Here is an 18,881-nt window from a genome sequence, read left to right as displayed (position 1 = left end):
TTGCTAAGCTTAGATATTGGAAGTTGTGGGTTGAGTTAATTTGATTAATTATTTATTTTATTTAATAGCTTTTTTTGTTTGTTTTTTTTGTTTTTTGGGGGGGGGGGGGGGGGGGGGCAAACATTGGGCCTCTTACGTTATTTTATATGAGAATTTAGCCAATGTTTGACCGACCAGTTTTTATAGGAGGCCATTTAGGTTGTTGCAGTAAATGGTCTTTTTCGTTTATTTTGATGTGTTAAAAAGGTCGTAAAGGACAGTCAAGTCATCTGTCACCCCAAAACACATGTGGGGGGACACACACTTTGAGAAGAAGTACCAGCACTACATGAAAGTTTGACTGAGCTGCATTTTCTCTCAGCAAGATGTGGCAACAGCGCCACGGCCTCGGCCTGCCTGCTGCACAAAGTTAGTTATGTCGTCAAACATGTTTCGCTGTGTGTTCCTCTTGTCTCGACTTGACAGAAGCCTCCTCTTCCCCTGCCGCAGTGTCACTAGTGTGGTGTGCAAGAAGAACGCAGCAGCAGCCAAAAGGCTGCCCGTCATTTCATTCCAACGCAACATGGCAGATCATCATAATAATAAAGGTCTTTCTGATGAAGCTGTCGCCTCTGCCTGTAAAGACGGGGACCCTATGACCGCGGTAAGTAACACTGCAAGGTCTGACTGATCATCTACTATTGAACCATAGCTGCGATCTCAAACGTAATGCCTCCGTCCTCAGCCAACACCTTCTCACTCACTATTGGAATTGCATTCAATGCATTGGAATGTATTATGTAGGTCTGAATGCATGCATGATCGTTATGGTGTTTGCTCTCCCATCTAGCTCAAACTTAAGTAGTATATTTTAGACCTAGACCATGTCAAAAACAAAGCTAAAACTAAAAACTGTTAATTGTGTCCGGTGTACTTGACGTTGACTTTGCAAGCAAATTAATAACCTGCAAAACAGACTTATTCTCTAGCTTTGAATCTTGTTGTTGTAACAGTAGGCTAATCCCACACACATCTGAAAGTAATATTGTTTATTCAGAACCCCATTAGCCGCTACACATGGCAACATCTACTCTTCTGGGGTAGAGTTAATTAAAACTAATACAAAACGTAAAACTATGAATTAAATAGAATATATAGAAAGAGCACATTGTGTTGGCCTAGCATGTCATTTCTAGTCCAATTCTACCCTCTAGTGGCTAATAAGAGAATAGCCTTCAACCACTATCATTCCTGAGTATTACTCAATTTGGGAGTTTTAAACTCACACAAATTGGTTCCACATGGTGTGTGTGTGTGTGTGTGTGTGTGTGTGTGTGTGTGTGTGTGTGTGTGTGTGTGTGTGCGTGTGTGCGTGTGTGCGTGTGTGCGTGTGTGCGTGTGTGCGTGCGTGCGTGCGTGTGCGTGCGCGTGCGTGTGCGTGCGCGTGCGTGTGTGCCAAATATTTTGTCTCCAGGGACCCCAATACGACAGGATCTTAGTTGTAAGATTAAGTAGAGAGTTCTTCAAAAGTCCAATACTGTAGGTGGGGAGGGCATTCCCTCGGGTTACCTTCTAGCTGCTGAAAAATGTTCAATCAAATAGCGAGAATCTACAAGCGCACACACGTTTTGTGCACTTGTAGTTGAACTGTTCCTCACTTGGTGGATCCTGATGTAAACAAGTCTTAGTGCTTTTCATGGTAGCAATTTTTGTATTGACTTGTGCTTTCGTTGGAAATGTACACATTCTACATACTGTGAAATAAGTTTTGTTGCTGGGGACCCCCACTTACCGAACCACTGTTTTATGTAATATTTCTCCCTTCTCCTTTTTTGTAGGACTACATGATGCAGCAGACAATGCTGAGAGTGAAAGACCCTGTTAAATCTCTAGATTTCTACACGCGCATCATGGGCATGACGTGAGTGAAAGACCCTGTTAAATCTCTACATTTCTACACGCGCATCTGACGTGAGTGTGTCGGGCTCAGGCTGGCTTTGAAATCATGTGCACAACTCTTATCATAACCACAGACCTGTCGTAGTCATTCCATCAGAATGCATTTGAGTGACTGTAGGCTACTTTACAATGAGCCAATCTTGAATCTACACACCTACACACCTTCTACACACATTCATTGTATGTCTTAATGGCCTGAAAAATGCTCAGTGGGAAATATTGTGATATTTGATTTTGTCCATATTTCAGTAGCAATAATAGTAACCATGTCATACAGTAAAGAACATATTGTGATATAACCACATAGGCTGCTGCAGAAAATAGATTTCACGTCGATGCGTTTCTCCCTCTACTTCCTGGGCTACGAGGACAAGTCGGAAATCCCTGTGGACGTGAAGGATAGGACGGCCTGGACATTCTCCCGGCGAGCCACCATAGAACTCACACAGTAAGCACAGCACAACCTTCTCTAGCCATAGAACTCACACAGTAAGCACAGCACAACCTTCTATAGTCATAGAACTCACACAGTAAGCACAACACAACCTTCTAGCCATAGAACTCACACAGTAAGCACAGCACAACCTTCTCTATCCATAGAACTCACACAGTAAGCACAGCACAACCTTCTCTAGCCATAGAACTCACACAGTAAGCACAGCACAACCTTCTCTAGCCATAGAACTCACACAGTAAGCACAGCACAACCTTCTCTAGCCATAGAACTCACACAGTAAGCACAGCACAACCTTCTATAGTCATAGAACTCACACAGTAAGCACAGCACAACCTTCTCTAGCCATAGAACTCACACAGTAAGCACAGCACAACCTTCTCTAGCCATAGAACTCACACAGTAAGCACAGCACAACCTTCTCTAGCCATAGAACTCACACAGTAAGCACAGCACAACCTTCTCTAGCCATAGAACTCACACAGTAAGCACAGCACAACCTTCTCTAGCCATAGAACTCACACAGTAAGCACAGCACAACCTTCTATAGCCATAGAACTCACACAGTAAGCACAGCACAACCTTCTATAGCCATAGAACTCACACAGTAAGCACAGCACAACCTTCTATAGCCATAGAACTCACACAGTAAGCACAGCACAACCTTCTATAGCCATAGAACTCACACAGTAAGCACAGCACAACCTTCTCTAGCCATAGAACTCACACAGTAAGCACAGCACAACCTTCTATAGCCATAGAACTCACACAGTAAGCACAACACAACCTTCTATAGCCATAGAACTCACACAGTAAGCACAACACAACCTTCTATAGCCATAGAACTCACACAGTAAGCACAGCACAACCTTCTATAGCCATAGAACTCACACAGTAAGCACAACACAACCTTCTATAGCCATAGAACTCACACAGTAAGCACAGCACAACCTTCTATAGTCATAGAACTCACACAGTAAGCACAGCACAACCTTCTATAGCCATAGAACTCACACAGTAAGCACAACACAACCTTCTATAGCCATAGAACTCACACAGTAAGCACAACACAACCTTCTCTAGCCATAGAACTCACACAGTAAGCACAACGCAACCTTCTATAGCCATAGAACTCACACAGTAAGCACAGCACAACCTTCTATAGCCATAGAACTCACACAGTAAGCACAGCACAACCTTCTATAGCCATATAACTCACACAGTAAGCACAACACAACCTTCTCTAGCCATAGAACTCACACAGTAAGCACAGCACAACCTTCTAGCCATAGAAGGTTTAAAAAAAAACATGTTGTCCGTTTGCAATGAATCCAATGTTAGTATGTGGCAGTGTTAGTATGTGGCATTACAATGGCAGTATGTTTAAACATTGAAACATTTGTTTTCATAGTTTTAGGCCTAAACCGCACCAATGATACACCAATGTGTAACTCCTTGCAACCAAACAGTTGGGAGTAGTTGTATTGAAACCATTATCCCCAAATGAGGTGTGTGTGTGTGTGTGTGTGTGTGTGTGTGTGTGTGTGTGTGTGTGTGTGTGTGTGTGTGTGTGTGTGTGTGTGTGTGTGTGTGTGTGTGTGTGTGTGTGTGTGTGTGTGTGTGTGTGTGTGTGTGTGTGTGTGTGTGTGTGTGTGTGTGTGTGTGTGTGGGGGAAATGTGCGTGTGGGGGGGAAATGTGCACTTGCAGTTTGGGCAAAGCAAACTCCACATGTCCCAACATTTTATTTACCTGCCATAGTGTCAACCCCTTGCCCCTGTGTCAGGGGTAGATATTCCAGTTACAATTGAAAAGCAGAAATGCATGTTGATGAAACTTATTCTGATATGATGCCAGCTGCAAAATGCAATTCAATCCATCCCAACTGGATCTAGACACAATGGCAACGCTTTGACGGACCACATTACTGTGGACACCTTCAATGAACTTTATTTTTAAATGTCTGTCTGTCTGTCTGTCTCTTTCAGTAACTGGGGTTCAGAGGCAGATGAAAGTCTGTCGTACCACAACGGCAACTCGGAGCCAAGAGGATTTGGTAAGAGTACATTCAAGCTACCAGTCCACCTCTTCTATTGCCATGTTAATATTATGATTGCACCTCCTCGCTCATACTACACGTCTACGTCATAGAATGACCCGGAGATCCTGATCATTCATAAATCTAGGCCCGGTGATACCCATAGATATATTTAACCCATTCTGAACGGGAACCCATTTTGGTGTTAGCATCATGTCGTGCTTTAGCTATTGAAAAATAGCAGATCTACAAGCTCATAGCGCGCCACCGAGTGGCGCGCTATGAGCTTGTAGGTCTGCTATTTTTGGAAAAATCGAAGAACGACTGACATTTTTAGAATCTGATCTCAGGTCAGAATGGGTTTTAATCAGACCAGTGTGTGTCCAGTGGAAACCTTGTATATGAATCTGATCTCAGGTCAGAATGGGATAAGAAAGGCTAGATGGCTCACCCACGCTGCAGGCCAATGGAGAGCGACGTGGCGGCCATCTTACAGAGGGGCAGCATAACATTGTGTCTATGGCCATGTACTTTTTAAATAACCTTAATTAGTTAATATAAAAAATAACATTAAGCACATAAGCGTCCTGAATCATAGCCACGTTGATAATGTTTGTAATAAACCAAAACCGTTTGTAAATGCAATTAAAAATTAAAACAAAAAGACAAATCAACCTTATGAATCAAATAAAAAAGTCCAGTCAAATAACAAATGCAAACATACAAATGACCGTGGTAAGATATCTCTATGTATTTATTATTGAGTAATTTTGTTAAGAATTGTAGATGAGATGTTTTCAGGCATGGCATTGGTGCTGGGAGTAGTATGACACCAGAAGCTGCCCCTCTAGTGTTGTAACCATTCAGAATACATAATAGTGGTGAGCCAAGCTGGACTGGTTCTAGGAATACTGGAATGCTCACCTTAAAACACAGTCTGGACTGGTTCTAGGAATACTGGAATGCTCACCTTAAAACACAGTCGCCCCGGGCGTACAACCGGCGGAACGGCTCAGCCTGGTATTCCTAAACATAACCTATTTAATTAAAACTCATTCTAGGCCAAATAAGTTTTTGACTTCTTTTAACAAATAGCCATCCAGGCCAAAGACGTCTTTAACGGTTTCTTTTAATGCATTCATTCCATACACTATTCGGTGATATATTTTCTGCCTATTTGGGCCGAAACCGAATAGGCTGAGAATAAATAATCTCTCAATCACCTGGTAATGACTGTGACACAGTCCTGTAGCTGAAAGGTCAGAAGGTCAGTCCTTGCAACCACAATGTTTCCAGCCAGACAGGTCTAGTCCAGAATGCCACTTAAGCACTATATACTTTGTTGTACAACAAATAGCAAAAATTTGGAAAATTTGAAAGATTAAGAAAGCTTTTGCCTATAATGCCATGTTGAAAGTGGTTATCACTTAACATACCTACACCCGCACAGTATCATTGGTATGAAGTGTAACTGAATATCGCTGTTTTAGTATCCACACTTAACCTGAGTTTGATTCTACAAATGTTATGTTAAACTTAACTTAAATAATAATCATTCACTATTATGGATCCATAAAACATTTATTCAGATATTTTGAATGCATGAATTGCATACACTATTCAGTGATATATTTTCTGCCTATTTGGGCCAAAACCGAATAATAATGATGAATATGAGATTCCATAATTATACAATGATCTTCTTCCTTGTGTGATTGACATGCTACAGTGGACCTATTTTTGGTGATTAGCACTAGGGTGTCGGCCTTCTGGGTGATATATCCTGGAGCCGAATTCCGGTGGCTAGCCTATGTATAACAAAGGAGTTTGTTGACCTGAAGGAACAGACTGGTTGATCAAAGACTTGCCACTAATAATATGCAAACAAATGTCGACACCCCACGCCAATGTAGAGTGCTTAAAGTAGTGACCAAGAATACAATCATTTGTTCAGTCGGGGCGCAAGCCTTGTGTGGAGACGTGAGCCACTTTGCTGGCTGGCGTGAGCTTATGCTATGCTTCACTGCTGTGCTGTACTTCGTTGAAATAAACATCATGGAACTTCATCTCGTCTCATGTCTGCCGTGCACATTTCTCCTCTGTATGGTATAAAATATACTTAAATAATAATAATAATAATAATGCATTTTTAGCCATTTTCTGCCGAATATGTTCAGCGGCCGAATATTTGGTGCATCACTAATATTTTCATCATTATTTTAGTGCGACCTTGAATGCCTTGAACATAACTGAACTGTACTTTTAACAGTTTAAAATAACCCACAAGAAATAGTTAATAATAAATAAATAAATAATGACAATCAAATGTAGGCTCTGCTGGAAAATGAAAAATAAATGGAAATGTCAATGTCCTAATTTAAACGAGGATTAAGTGCATCAAGTGAAGTGAAAGAATTGAGAAAAATTAAATAACTGAACTGTACTTGAACAGAGAAAACAATTTGTGTGCAATGACAGACAGACTGTTGGTTCAGGCAGCCTAACACTGCCTTACTGTCTTTTGCTTGTTTTTAAAGGTCATATTGGCATAGCTGTCCCTGATGTTTATGCTGCCTGCAAATTATTTGAAGAACAAGGAGTGACGTTTGTCAAGAAACCTGATGATGGTTGGTGTTTCACTTTAACCCCCTTAATATAAGATTGCCATCCAAAGTTTTTCAGGAGTGGCCCGTTTTGTACAAAATTCTGCAAACCTGAAGAACGCAGGGCCCGAGTGCAGTGCACGCATATTCCCACTACTAGGCTGAGGATGCAATGCCAATTGACTTTTTTCAAATCCGACTTTCTCTTTTCGAGTGCCACTAGGAGGCCCATTTATGTGCAACACTCTTTTTTTATATTAGTCCTTCAGATTTTATCTAAATATCAATCCTGGTGGAGACCTGTGCCCTGAGGTGTACTTCCAGTTTTTTCTCTTTCACTAAAATGCTTGGAGTTGTACATACTGTACCCAGCAGGTGGAGCTCTAGGTTAACCAGAGAGAAAGAGTGAGACATGGCCAAAGCATTTCAAGGGGGTCCCAGCCAAAGAGTGAGACATGGCCAAAGCATTTCAAGGGGGTCCCCAGCCAAAGACATTGAGAACCCCTTGTGTAGAGTACAAACTGTTTTAATTCTTGTCTCTCCACCATGCACAGGTAAGATGACCGGACTGGCCTTCATACAGGACCCCGATGGCTACTGGATAGAGATTCTGAGTCCAAATAACATGGTCTCCATAACATCATAGATATGGACATGGTTCTAACTCATGGTGAGGAGCATATATCCAGGGAATAAAGCAAAAAAAGAAAGGAAAGGAAAAGAAACCTTCTCACGACTGAAAACTTTTGTTTGGTCAAAGGTGTCATATCTGTGATCTGTGAAAGGAGTGCCCCACACGACCACGCTCTGTTGAAACCCGGGTCCATTTGGTTACACTATTGATGTCACATCCACAGTGTTTAATCCATTAAGATCTGAGACCAGATTCTGAAAAATATGTTTCTATATTAGTGGTGCTCAAACTTTTTCATGTCATGTCACCCCAAATATTATACAAGCTCGTTGAGCTTGTATATCTACTATTTTTCAACACCGGACGTTTAAGAATAATGGTTAAAGTTGTTAGAGCTAAAGCGACACAGATTGGTTAAATTATCACTGAGGATGTACGTTGTACCTTAGGATCAGAGCAGACAGACGAGAACTTGATTTACACATTTGAAAGTATCTTTTAACAAAACCCTCTTACTCTTTGCACACAGGTACTACTGTGTAGTCTCTGGAACCAGACTGTTGCCTCCCACAATTCAAAATGCTTCCGTCTCACAATCTGAAGCACGGAAAATATATATCCATATATTGAGATTTACATTAGTCAATTAAAAATCAGATCTTTTCTGATACAAATGTAGTAAGTAACTTTTACTTGTAGGAGTATTTATACTTGGCGGTTGAATACTTTGTCCACTGGTTCTATGGTTAAAAGTTATGAATAAATTATACTAATGTTCAAAAGAAATTGGAAAATAGCTGATCTATAAACTTTTCAAATAGCCAAAGTATAAAATGGGGTTCAAGTGGTTAACTGATTTTTGATCCCATCTATATATATGAACTCATTTTGCTGGGGGACCCCTGGAACCCCCTCCAGGACTGGTGGTGGTGGTGGGGGGGGGGGCACTTTGAGAACCACTGTTCCAGCGGTGCCTTGTTTGCATTGACTGCATTGAGCAGAAAGCGGTGTCACCCCGGGTCACGGGCGCGCCGTAATTTACCGCCGGTCACTTCAAAGCAGAGAGGCTGCGTGAGAACCCTGTCCGTGGGCTGACCAGGCTGGATTTACAACCCGCGGAGCCTTTTCCCAGGGCTGTCATCATGGGGCCTAGCGGGCCCGCTCCCCTCACTTTAATCCCCCATTCAGTTGGAAATGATGCCTTTTTTTTTTCCTTCTTTTACCTCGTGGATTTGAACAGCATGACGGTGTTCCTGAGCCTGTAAATCACAAGTACAGAATCCACCAAAAAGATCCTCAGAAAGTGTGTTCCTATGAGAGCTTGTGTGCTTGTTTAATTCAGGGATTACTTGAGTTTTGTTTAGGTTTGTTAGTAATGGCTGGTGATTACTTTATATTAGAACTTTATGACCTTCATAATATATGGTATATTTATATACTTACTTAGTTGGATATATAAATGTTGTAATCGTCAAATGTTCATTTATAAGTTTCTAACTGAAATGTTACAGTGGAGGAAATAAGTATTTGATCCCCTGCTTTTTTTTGTAAATTTTGTAAATTTGCCCTAATACAAAGAAATGAGCGGTCTATCATTTTTATGGTACTTTTATGTTAACAGATAGAGACAGAATATCAACAACAAAATCCAGAAAAAAACATTATATAAAGGTTATAAATTAAACTCCATTTGATCAGGTGAAATAAGTATTTGATCCCCAAGCACATCATGACTTAATACTTGGTGAGAAACCCTTGTTGGCAAGCACAGAAGTCAGACGTTTCTTGTATTTGGTCACCAGGTTTGCACACACCTCAGGAGGAATTTTGGTCCACTCCTTTTTACAGATCCTCTCCAAATCCTGAAGGTTTCGAGGCTGTCGCTTGGCAACTCGAAGCTTCAGCTCCCTCCACAGATTTTCTATGGGATTAAGGTCTGGAGACTGGCTAGGCCACTCCTTTGTTGCCTTGGCCATATGTTTTGGGTCGTTGTCATGCTGGAAGACCCATCCACGACCCATCTTCAGTGCTCTGGTTGAGGGAAGGAGGTTCTTGTCCAAAATCTTACCGTACATGGCCCCGTCCATCCCAGTACAGTACATTACAGTGAGTACACTACAGAGTACGAGTAGAACACGGGTGTGATTATTTTCTTGTTGGTTGTTTTCTTGGTGGATATCTCGTTTTGGAAAGATGCACCGTGATTTCACTTGGTACACGTGAAAGTGTCGCGTATAAAAATTAGGAACAACAAGAAAAGCATGTGAAAATAAATGAGCATTATTATTCCATTATCTGGCCAGTATCAACAAAAGCTCAGCAACACCAGTCAATGATAATTTTTAAAAAAATACAAAAGATAAATCAGCAGGCAGGAAACTGTTGGTTAAAAATACAGTCATTTGTCACACTCTCACCTCAAATGTTAAAAGGCACACTGTCCACACATTAACCAGTTAAACAATCAACTAGTTGGTAAAGGCCAGCCGTTAAATCCAGTCTAAACACAGCAATGGACGACGCTCCCACTTAACAAACATTAACTTGCAAATAAAGGTATTCCGCAAAGCCAGTCGGTTAACCACTTAAACCCTACACATACTTGGTTGATCAGAGACCCCCAGGGCTCTGTAATAGGTCTGCTAGTAATTGTCTCCACCAGGCCGAAGGCATGGGGGGAGAGTATGTTTTGCACTCCGTCCGTCCGTCCGTCCGTCCGTGTGTCCGTGAGCAGCTAATCTCGGCCACCGTTAACCCGGTCGATGCCAAATTTTGCACACACACTCCCTGGATGCCAACGATGAACCTCTGCCCCAAACTTTCCAGAACGGCCTGTTATAGCGCCACCAGGAGGCCGCTTTGTGCAAAACAAGTTTTTGCACAGTACACCTACAGATTTTGTCCAAACATCGCGCAAATTGGTACACAGTCTCTCTAGAGCCATTCAACAAAACCGGTCTTTCAGATTTCTCAGACTCCATCCTGATTGGTTAAGATTGGCTTCCAAAGTTCACAGGAGTGCTCGGTTTCAAACAAAATGCTGCAAATCATGAACACATTTCATGAACGATTTCCGTGAAATTGTGCACGCACATTCCCACTAGGCAGAGGACGAAATGCCACATGAACAATTTCAACTCAGCCTCAAGGTGGCGCTATAACTGGCCGAAAAGTGTTTTTACCTCTAACTGCACGGATCTGTGGATAATTTACTTTTGTTGCCCTTTTATCCAACCACCAGATGAAGGCAAGCTGCAATGTCCTACATTCCTATCCTGGTAGTTCCCTCTGCACCAAATCTCTCCGTTGAAAAAAAAGAACCACTCTACAAGCTCAGAACACGTCAGCGAAACACGTTATGAGCTTGTAGAGCTGCTACTATAACTGAATGTTCGCCCCAGAATAGGGAGGCTTGTGTTTAAGTGGTTAAAAAAAACAGCCAGTGAAACCGCAAGGTGGGACGGTCGGAGAGTCTGATTAATCAGCCAGTAAAAAAAAGCATGTGGCACTAGTGGTTCTCAAGGTGCGGTCCAGGGCCCCTCAGTGCTCCTTGAGGGTGTTCCAACTGCGCCCTTAACAGGTCTATAACCCTGAGAGCGTACGAACGGATAGGCCCTTACGGATCCAATTTGGTTCCATTTTGTACCCTCTCAGAATCACGAGGGGGTCCGTGAAATGAAAAGAAGCTTGAGAACCATTGGCATCCTGGTATAGGTCAAAACGCTCCGACTTCGGTTCCCCATGGTCTGTACGGCTTGCCGCTGCTGCTCTGAGGAGTGAGGGAGGAAGAGGAGGAGATGGGAGGACTGGCTGCGGAGGAGGAGGAAGAGGGAGCGAGGGAGGGGTGGTGGTGGTGGTGGAGGAGGGAAGGAGGGAACCCCCCGGAGAACGCCACGGAGGGGAAGGACGCTGAGAGGGAGAGGAGCGACGCGGAGAGGGGCGGCTGCGCTCTGAGAAGGCTGGAGGAGGGCATGGGGGGCGAGGAGGAGGAAGAGGTCGGGGTGTTGGTGGTGTTGGAGGACGAGGAGTCTGCGACGTGGGAGGAAAACGAGGCGCAGAGATGCGTCCCTCTTCCTGCAGCACTGTTGTCGCCGCCGGTGCTCCGCTGCGATACCTCCGCCAACCTCTGGGCGGTGCCGCTCCCCCCACCTCCTCCTCCTCCGCCCTCGTGCAAAACGGGCACGAGCGCGCTCAGTCCGAACGCCGGCAGGGGGTGAAAGGTCGCTGCCGCGGCTGCAGCCGCTGTGGCGACCGCGGCCGCCCAGTGCTGGTGGTGGGAGGAGGAGGCGGGGTGGTGGAAGGAATGAAGCGCCGCCCCCACTGGTGGCGGCTGTTGGTGGGGGTGCAGGTGGTGCCCCCCGTGGAACAGGTGGCCTTGGTGGACCGCCGCCGACGCCACCATGGAGGAGGACAGAGCGGCGGCCGTGTCGCGCTGGGAGGCGCAGGAGGCCAGGTGGGACAGGAGGCGGGCGGGGAGAGGGTCGCTGGGGTCCAGGCTCTCCACGGTGCTCAGGTAGCGGGACACCTCGCCCAGACACTCCCTGAAGCCCAGGGACAGGAAGTCCAGCGCCAGGGCGTGAGCGTCGAAATAACCTGGGGGAGGAAAACCGTTATGGTGGAAGTCTCTGTACTGTAGCACCATGCTGTCAGTATTCCTGCTGCTGTGTGCACACGTCTAAGATGAACTGTTCATGAAATGATAATAGTGGATAATCACGGTATTTTTTACCTAGTTAATGTCACTCAGTAACAGTGCCAGCTTGGTGACCTTGTGGTTAGACCGTTAGAGTGTCCGCTCTGAGACTGGAAGGTCAGGGTTGAGTCCGTCTTTGCATAAATCAGTGCTATTGAACACCCTTTAGGTCTGTGTGTTTCGAAAATATTGAACCAATGGAAAGTAGTAAAAAGCGATTTGGACAAAACCTTTTAACTGTCTGCTAACTCCACCACCTCTCCCCCTCTCATGCAAGTAATTGACAATATATAAAGTTACACCAACTTTGATCAAGCTTAGCTTTGTTTTCAAAATATAAGGTTCCTGAAAATAATATATTTTTTCCATTTCCTGACAGCAGTTTCTACTGCGACAGCAGTACGCCAAGGTCCTTCCTTTGACACAATTCATAGCCACTTGTTTGACCCTGCCACCCCTCTGCTCTCCTCTCTAGCTTTCCCCAGCTCTATCACCCGTAGAGAGTGGACTTGTTTGTATGTTTGTTCATTCTCCCCAGTGCAACACTTCTTACACGGTGGTTAACCCAAACAAACAGTGCTGAAGAAGTCTGGCCTTTGAATAGCCCCCCCCCCCTCTCTCCTCCCTCTCCCTCCTCCCTGCTGCCTCTATGAAAGCAAACACAGTGGCTCAGGGTCAAGTGGTGCTTTTATCCTGGCAGTGTTTTCCCATGGACCCTGCAGCCCCACACAGGCACACACTGTTAGAGGTTGCTACTACTGCCTGATCTCCCTCTGCTTGAAGCTATATACTGCAGACACCAGTGTTGATTTTGAAAATGTTATTTTAGTTTTAGTCGTGGTCTCTTGAATAGTCACCTGAAATGTTTTAGTGATAGTTTTTATCGACTAAATATCATACGATTTTAGTCGACTGTTGATTTAGTTGACTGAAATGTATTTTGGTGGGCCTTCGGTGATGCCGTCGTAATGGCTGATTTTACACTTGCTGAAAAATAGCTCACAATGCGTTGCGAGCTTGTAGATCTGCTATTTTTAGCATGCATAAAAGTGTAAAATGACTTGGTAGTCGATGAACATGACGAAATCAACAATGGCAGACACTCCACTGAATGCCTGGCTGGCTGTTTGACTTACCAGCTATCAGATATTAGGGCCCTCATTTATCAATCGAGTGTAAAATCTGCCACAGATTCGAGTGCAGGTTTCGTAGTACACCCACGTTGCCACGGCATTTATAAAGTGATCGCAAACAGCTGATCCTTCCTTAATTTTGTTCTCACGTTAATAAATGTCACGGCTGAATTTGATCTGGCACGCCCTAAGAAATCAAGCCTCGCCCTCGTTTTTGCGACATGAACAACGGCAATACGTTTCCTGAAACCATGGTTACATGAAAAAATAGGTTTCTCCCGTGCCTTTCTGCCCGCCTCACCCCCCTCTCTCATACACACGCACACGCAACTTGCAAGCCCAACTAACTGGTGTGTTGTTAAACAAATAAAGAACGAACACCTGCATGAATTAAATAAAGTTGTAGGCCTACCCTGTCACAGGGTAGGCCTACAACTTTATTTAATTCATGCAGGTGTTCGGTCCCTGTCTGTTTCCCTCTCACCTCGCTTGCCTTGCTGTCATGCACGCACGCACCTACATGACACATTAAATAAAGCTGTCTGTTTCTCCTCTCGCTTCGCTTCCCTTGCTGCCCGCCTCACCCCCCGCACGCACGCACGCACATATCGCTATTTGCAAGCAACTGTCTCTCTCTATCACAGTGGTCCGTCCGTGACCAACTGACCAAGTGACCATGCACGTTCGACAGTCTATTTAGATTGCCTCGCAGTCGTTAGTCACTGCAGTGGCCGGGCTGTCAACTGTCATTATATGAATGTGCAGCCAAAACCGTATATAGCCTCATGTGTGGCTGGTGGTGGGCTGGCTGGGTAATATACCTATATCTCCGATGCAGTTCCCACTTGCGCTGGCAGCCTGGAACGGTACATTTGGCATTCGAGCGACGCGTCAGGTTTATTATATTGCACATATACCGTAACTCCAGAAAGACATCGGCCTGCTGTAGATTAGGCTACAGTATAGGCTATACCACGTTGGGACTCTCCGCAGCTGCATTGCACTATGGCTACTTTCCAACGTCATGGAAATATTCCAGCACAGACAGCCCAAATCCTCGCATGTATGCGCTCATGCAAAACACTGTTTAAATGGCTTAAATCAAGCACAATTTTAATTGTAAAGTTGGAAAGCTCCTACAAATTTCATATGACACAAAGACACATCTTGTAAGTCTATTCCTTTTTACTTTTCCTTTTCTTTTTTTTTTTTACATGTAGCCCATAATACAGTTTTATATTAACATTTTAGGAGTGAATACATATGTTTCGATGCCTTTGGCAGCCTCTCAGCTGGTCAGACAATGCTGCTCCGCTGTTCTAGGACAGAAAAACAGGTGAGGACAAAGTGTACGACAGCTGCCGAGCAGACGTAGGTTTTGAACGTTGTCACGTTCAATTTCAAGCATTGCCGGAAATGTAAAATGTCGGTATTTTCGGCGTGCGCCCATATTTTGGCGTACGCATGGTTGATAAATGAGGGCCTAGGCTTCTGAGCTTCAGGCAGAGCTGCTTGGCACTACAGATGTGCCATAGAACAAAAAAAAAAACTGCAGTGGTGTGAACAGACATTTAGAGGGGCAGGTGCTCAAATGAAAAAAGGGCACCTTGTGCAGCGCGTTGAACCGGCTGGTTGCCTTAACCCATTTTGGGGCGGTAACCCATTTTGGTGTTAGCATTATGGTATGCTTTAGCTATTTTCTTTTAAATCGAAGAACCACTGACTTAGAAACATAGCTTTAGATTGTGGGGGCCTAAATAATATAGTAGAATTCTTTTATTTTTTTAAGAGCACATTGCCAAAAGGGCAGGGGGTGCTCTAGCACCCCCTAGTGTCTATCTGTGCACGCCACTGAACAACTGGAAACACTTCACAGGTGTGAATGACATGGGGATCCATTGTGAGGTTACCTTTGCCTCCTGTCGCCTGCAGCATCTTCAGATGATCCACAGTCATCTGGAGGATCTCTGCTTTCTCCAGTTTAGCTGAACCCTGATGGAGAAAGGTCAATGCTCCAGTTTTAGACCATGCAGGGCAGTCCAACCGTGAAACAATACAGGGTTCTTGTCGTAGATTATACTTTTCTTAATCTTTACTATCTCAAAGAGAACGGAAAACACAACAGTATACAGGATGGAGCAGCAGGTTGTCATTTCAGTTAAAACTAGAATGTTGCAAAAATAAGTGACCATTTACGTTGAGTCCTTTTTTTTTCTTTTTCCTGAAATAGCCAATCGACAAGCTTGTAGCTACTTAATATAATCAGACCAGTGTGTGTCCAGTGGAAACCTCGTATGAATCTGATCTCAGGTCAGCCCCCCCCCCCCCAAAGATGAGTTTGAAAGCGGCTAAATAATGTATTAGTTAATGCAAGACAAGTAAACACGTATCACATGTAGATGAATGGGCCTGCATTGAGATGCACTCAGCTCCATCTCCGCCAGAGTCAGTGTCCAAGTGTCCTTGAGCAAGCTGCTGAACCCCTAATTGCTCCCGATGAGCAGGTTGGTGCTCATCTCATGGTTTCCTCCGCCCCCATCGGTGTATGAATGTGTGGGTGAATGTAATGCACAATCATTGTAAAGCGATAAAGGTAAATGCACTTTATAGATTTTGATTACTATTATTACAAAAAACATATTAACCACCATATATTACCGTATATTATTATACACATTTCGGCCTTTTGGAAATAGCCGCTTCTAGGGCTTGTAATATCCTTTTTATGACGTTTTTTATGCTTTTGAAAACTTGAAATGTGACATTGACTACTATTGCTTTTGGTACTTTAAAGTACATATTTTGATGCCAATACTATTGTACTTTTACTCAAGTACATTTTGAATTCCGGACGACTGTTACAGAGTATTTGCAGTATTGATACTTTTACCTTAAATCAGATTAATCTAAAAAATAAAATAAAAAAATGTTAGGTAAGGCTACATACCGGTAACATAACGGGGGTTAAATGCGAACACTAGGGGGTGGCAATTGCCATCCCCTGAGACCCCAAATGATGCCCCTGGCCCTGGGCAGAACAGATCAAAATAGTAAAGCCTTTCTCATATCAAGGCCCATTATTTGGCATTTGAGCCACGGACCACCATTTGATGAGATTTAGCCTACTCAGACCCAAAAGTTAGAATATTTTGTTGTCGGATAAGATTCTGTCCACAATTCCATGCAGGTGTTGATGTTGGTACCATAGGAGAGACAACAGGCAAACTCAATTACAAAATTAACTCAAAATAACTTTCATTCTCTAATTGTGTAGACCTGATGCAGATGTTTAACAATAATGTACGGTAGTAAAGATGATGCAGAAGCAAACAACAGAGAGTGGAAAGGAAAACATTATCACCTGTTTCTCAAACGCAGTGGGGACGAGTCTCCTTAACTCTGAAAGGCTGCTGTTGATCCGGTCTCTGCGTCTCTTCTCGATTATCTGACAGACAAGTGTGTAAGAAGAAGGCACTTTATTGACCAACAGGGGAAAATGACTTCAAATTGTATCCCTAAAAGCATTTACAAGATGCTCATTGCTATAGTATTTAATAGTGGAATGTTTCAGATAGGATCATCATATCAATGTGTTACTTGGGATAATATCTTAAAGGTTTGTAGGTATTGATTTGTTCTAAGACATTAGTTTGTTCAGTAACTGGGGTCTCCCCGTCTCTTCAGCTCAATTTTTACTAAACAAATGTATGTTCAGGTTGGATACAAATTGTATTCATTCAGGATAAACAAGTGGAATTGGAAGTGATGGAAAGATTTAAAAAAAAATAGCACAACCATTTTGAACTGGAACACTAAAATTGAAGCTCATAAATCTTATTCGGATTATCTTTCCAGGTTTGCATAAAATTGATATCCCGACCTAAAAATGTAGGCTTTGTAGTATTTTCGGTTTTAATACCATGAGGTTTAGGAGATTCCTGTTACTGAACCAACACAACTTAACTTTTTAACAAAACATACACCACCTTTAACTTATGTTTGGAGGTGTGATAATAAGAAGCTTGTTTTGTTTTGTCTTACACATTCCAGTCATTTATTATTATTTCTCACCTTATGTGTGTAAAGTGTATGATTACATGAATTAGGATTTTACCAGACTGTCTGTATTTCTAGTGATGGCAAAATATTTACCCCTCTTCGTTTTTTCCTCGCCATAACTTGTGTGGTGGTGGTAGGAGATCCACATCTTATAAACGACCGTTTTATGTGCCTGGGAGTGCATGGGAGACACGCCATATAAACTTATTTTACAAATATCAACAGTGTTTATGCATATGGAACATATGACCACACAGACGTATAGAATCGCATCCCAATTTTCCACAGCCTAATGTGTGAACAGAATGAAACTAAAACAAACTGTGCAGCATTTATAGCTTTTTTTCCCCCACTTATTTTTTTGTCTTCACGTCATGTCCTTTAACGTGTCCCAGTCCTACACAGTGAAAAGTTCTGCACATTTTAAACCTGTTGTAGGCCTAGTCTGTAGAGTCTTACTAACCCCGGATAGATGCTTTCGCTCCCCACATCGATCGTCTCCTCCATGTCGCTCTCCGAGGAGCTGCTCTCGTCACACGGCCGCTTCATGGTGCGTCCGAGGCGGGCTGGCGGCGCGTTGCCTCTCGCTCCCTGCAGGGATGGTGCGTCCGAGCGAGGCGGGCTGGCGGCGCGCTGCCTCTCGCTCCCTATAGCTGGGCACAGCCAGGTATGAACGTTTCTCGAGTCTCTCGGGCCGGGGCTCAGTCAGTCTGTCATTCAGTCAGTCAGTCCCCAAAACCAAACTAAACGAAAGCAGCTGGAGGCTGGATCGCGACTGTCTTCTGTCTGCCAGTGGATTGCTGTGGTTTAGAGTCTAGAGACCCCTGAATAGTCCTCCTATCTTTATATGTCTAAACTTTTTTTCGGAACCACAAAAAAATAAATAAAAAGATGTCCCCCTCATCATGTTCGTCCACCTGTTGTCGGCGAGTCGGTGTGGGCCGTGGGCCGTGTGCCGTGTGGCCGCTGCTACGTGGCTGCCCGGCGGGGTGGGTGTGGATGGTGAAGCGGTGCATCCAACAGGCTGTGCAGGGGAATCCTCCAGCTCGACATGCTGACCATGATGGACCTGAAGACAGCCCTCCTCCTCCTCCTCACTGCTGAGTGCCTCATCACGCTCAAGTGTTTGGGGCTGGGACTGGGAGGAGGACAACGGACACTAGGACACTAGGACAGGACGCGGCCGGGGGACGTCGAAGCCTTCAGGGTGTGTCTACGGTATACCTTTATCATTGTTTTTGTGTGTTTGTTTGTTTAATTTTAGGCCAATTGCACCCTGATAATATGGTAATAAATAAATAAAAACAGTCGTGCTTTTTTTGCTGTTTTTG

General features: G+C 43.8%; 2 protein-coding genes across 2 annotated transcripts; one reads left to right on the top strand and one right to left on the bottom strand.

Moving 5' to 3' along the window:
* The first annotated feature begins 375 nt into the window (after window positions 1–375).
* Window positions 376–7,756, top strand: LOC310876281 (lactoylglutathione lyase-like). Its single transcript, XM_083789772.1, has 6 exons — window positions 376–643; window positions 1,818–1,900; window positions 2,246–2,386; window positions 4,379–4,446; window positions 6,966–7,055; window positions 7,586–7,756. Exons 1-6 carry the CDS (start codon window positions 416–418, stop codon window positions 7,675–7,677), a joined length of 702 nt encoding a protein of 233 aa, XP_083645898.1. The 5' UTR covers window positions 376–415; the 3' UTR covers window positions 7,678–7,756.
* Window positions 7,757–11,156: 3,400 nt separating this feature from the next.
* On the bottom strand, window positions 11,157–18,678 carry hey2 (hes-related family bHLH transcription factor with YRPW motif 2). The gene is made up of 5 exons (XM_083791112.1): window positions 18,014–18,678; window positions 17,644–17,722; window positions 16,853–16,936; window positions 15,402–15,483; window positions 11,157–12,258 (listed from the first exon to the last, which is right to left on the bottom strand). Exons 1-5 carry the CDS (start codon window positions 18,097–18,099, stop codon window positions 11,381–11,383), a joined length of 1,209 nt encoding a protein of 402 aa, XP_083647238.1. The 5' UTR covers window positions 18,100–18,678; the 3' UTR covers window positions 11,157–11,380.
* Between the last annotated feature and the right edge of the window lie 203 nt (window positions 18,679–18,881).

This window comes from Protomyctophum parallelum, assembly GCF_964188405.1.
Source record: "Protomyctophum parallelum genome assembly, chromosome: 19".
NCBI lineage: Eukaryota > Metazoa > Chordata > Actinopteri > Myctophiformes > Myctophidae > Protomyctophum > Protomyctophum parallelum.
The sequence above is the reverse complement of the archived record's forward strand: the minus strand, read 5'-3'. Positions and strand labels throughout refer to the sequence as shown.

Coding starts and splice junctions, on each gene's coding strand:
- LOC310876281 (XM_083789772.1), top strand. CDS start 416: ATGTCGTCAAACATGTTTCGCTGTGTGTTCCTCTTGTCTCGACTTGAC. Junction 644..1,817: donor ACGGGGACCCTATGACCGCG/GTAAGTAACACT, acceptor CCTTTTTTGTAG/GACTACATGATGCAGCAGAC. Junction 2,387..4,378: donor GCCACCATAGAACTCACACA/GTAAGCACAGCA, acceptor TGTCTCTTTCAG/TAACTGGGGTTCAGAGGCAG.
- hey2 (XM_083791112.1), bottom strand. CDS start 18,099: ATGAAGCGGCCGTGTGACGAGAGCAGCTCCTCGGAGAGCGACATGGAG. Junction 17,723..18,013: donor AGCGAAAGCATCTATCCGGG/GTTAGTAAGACT, acceptor ATGCACTCCCAG/GCACATAAAACGGTCGTTTA. Junction 16,937..17,643: donor CGAGGAAAAAACGAAGAGGG/GTAAATATTTTG, acceptor CTTGTCTGTCAG/ATAATCGAGAAGAGACGCAG.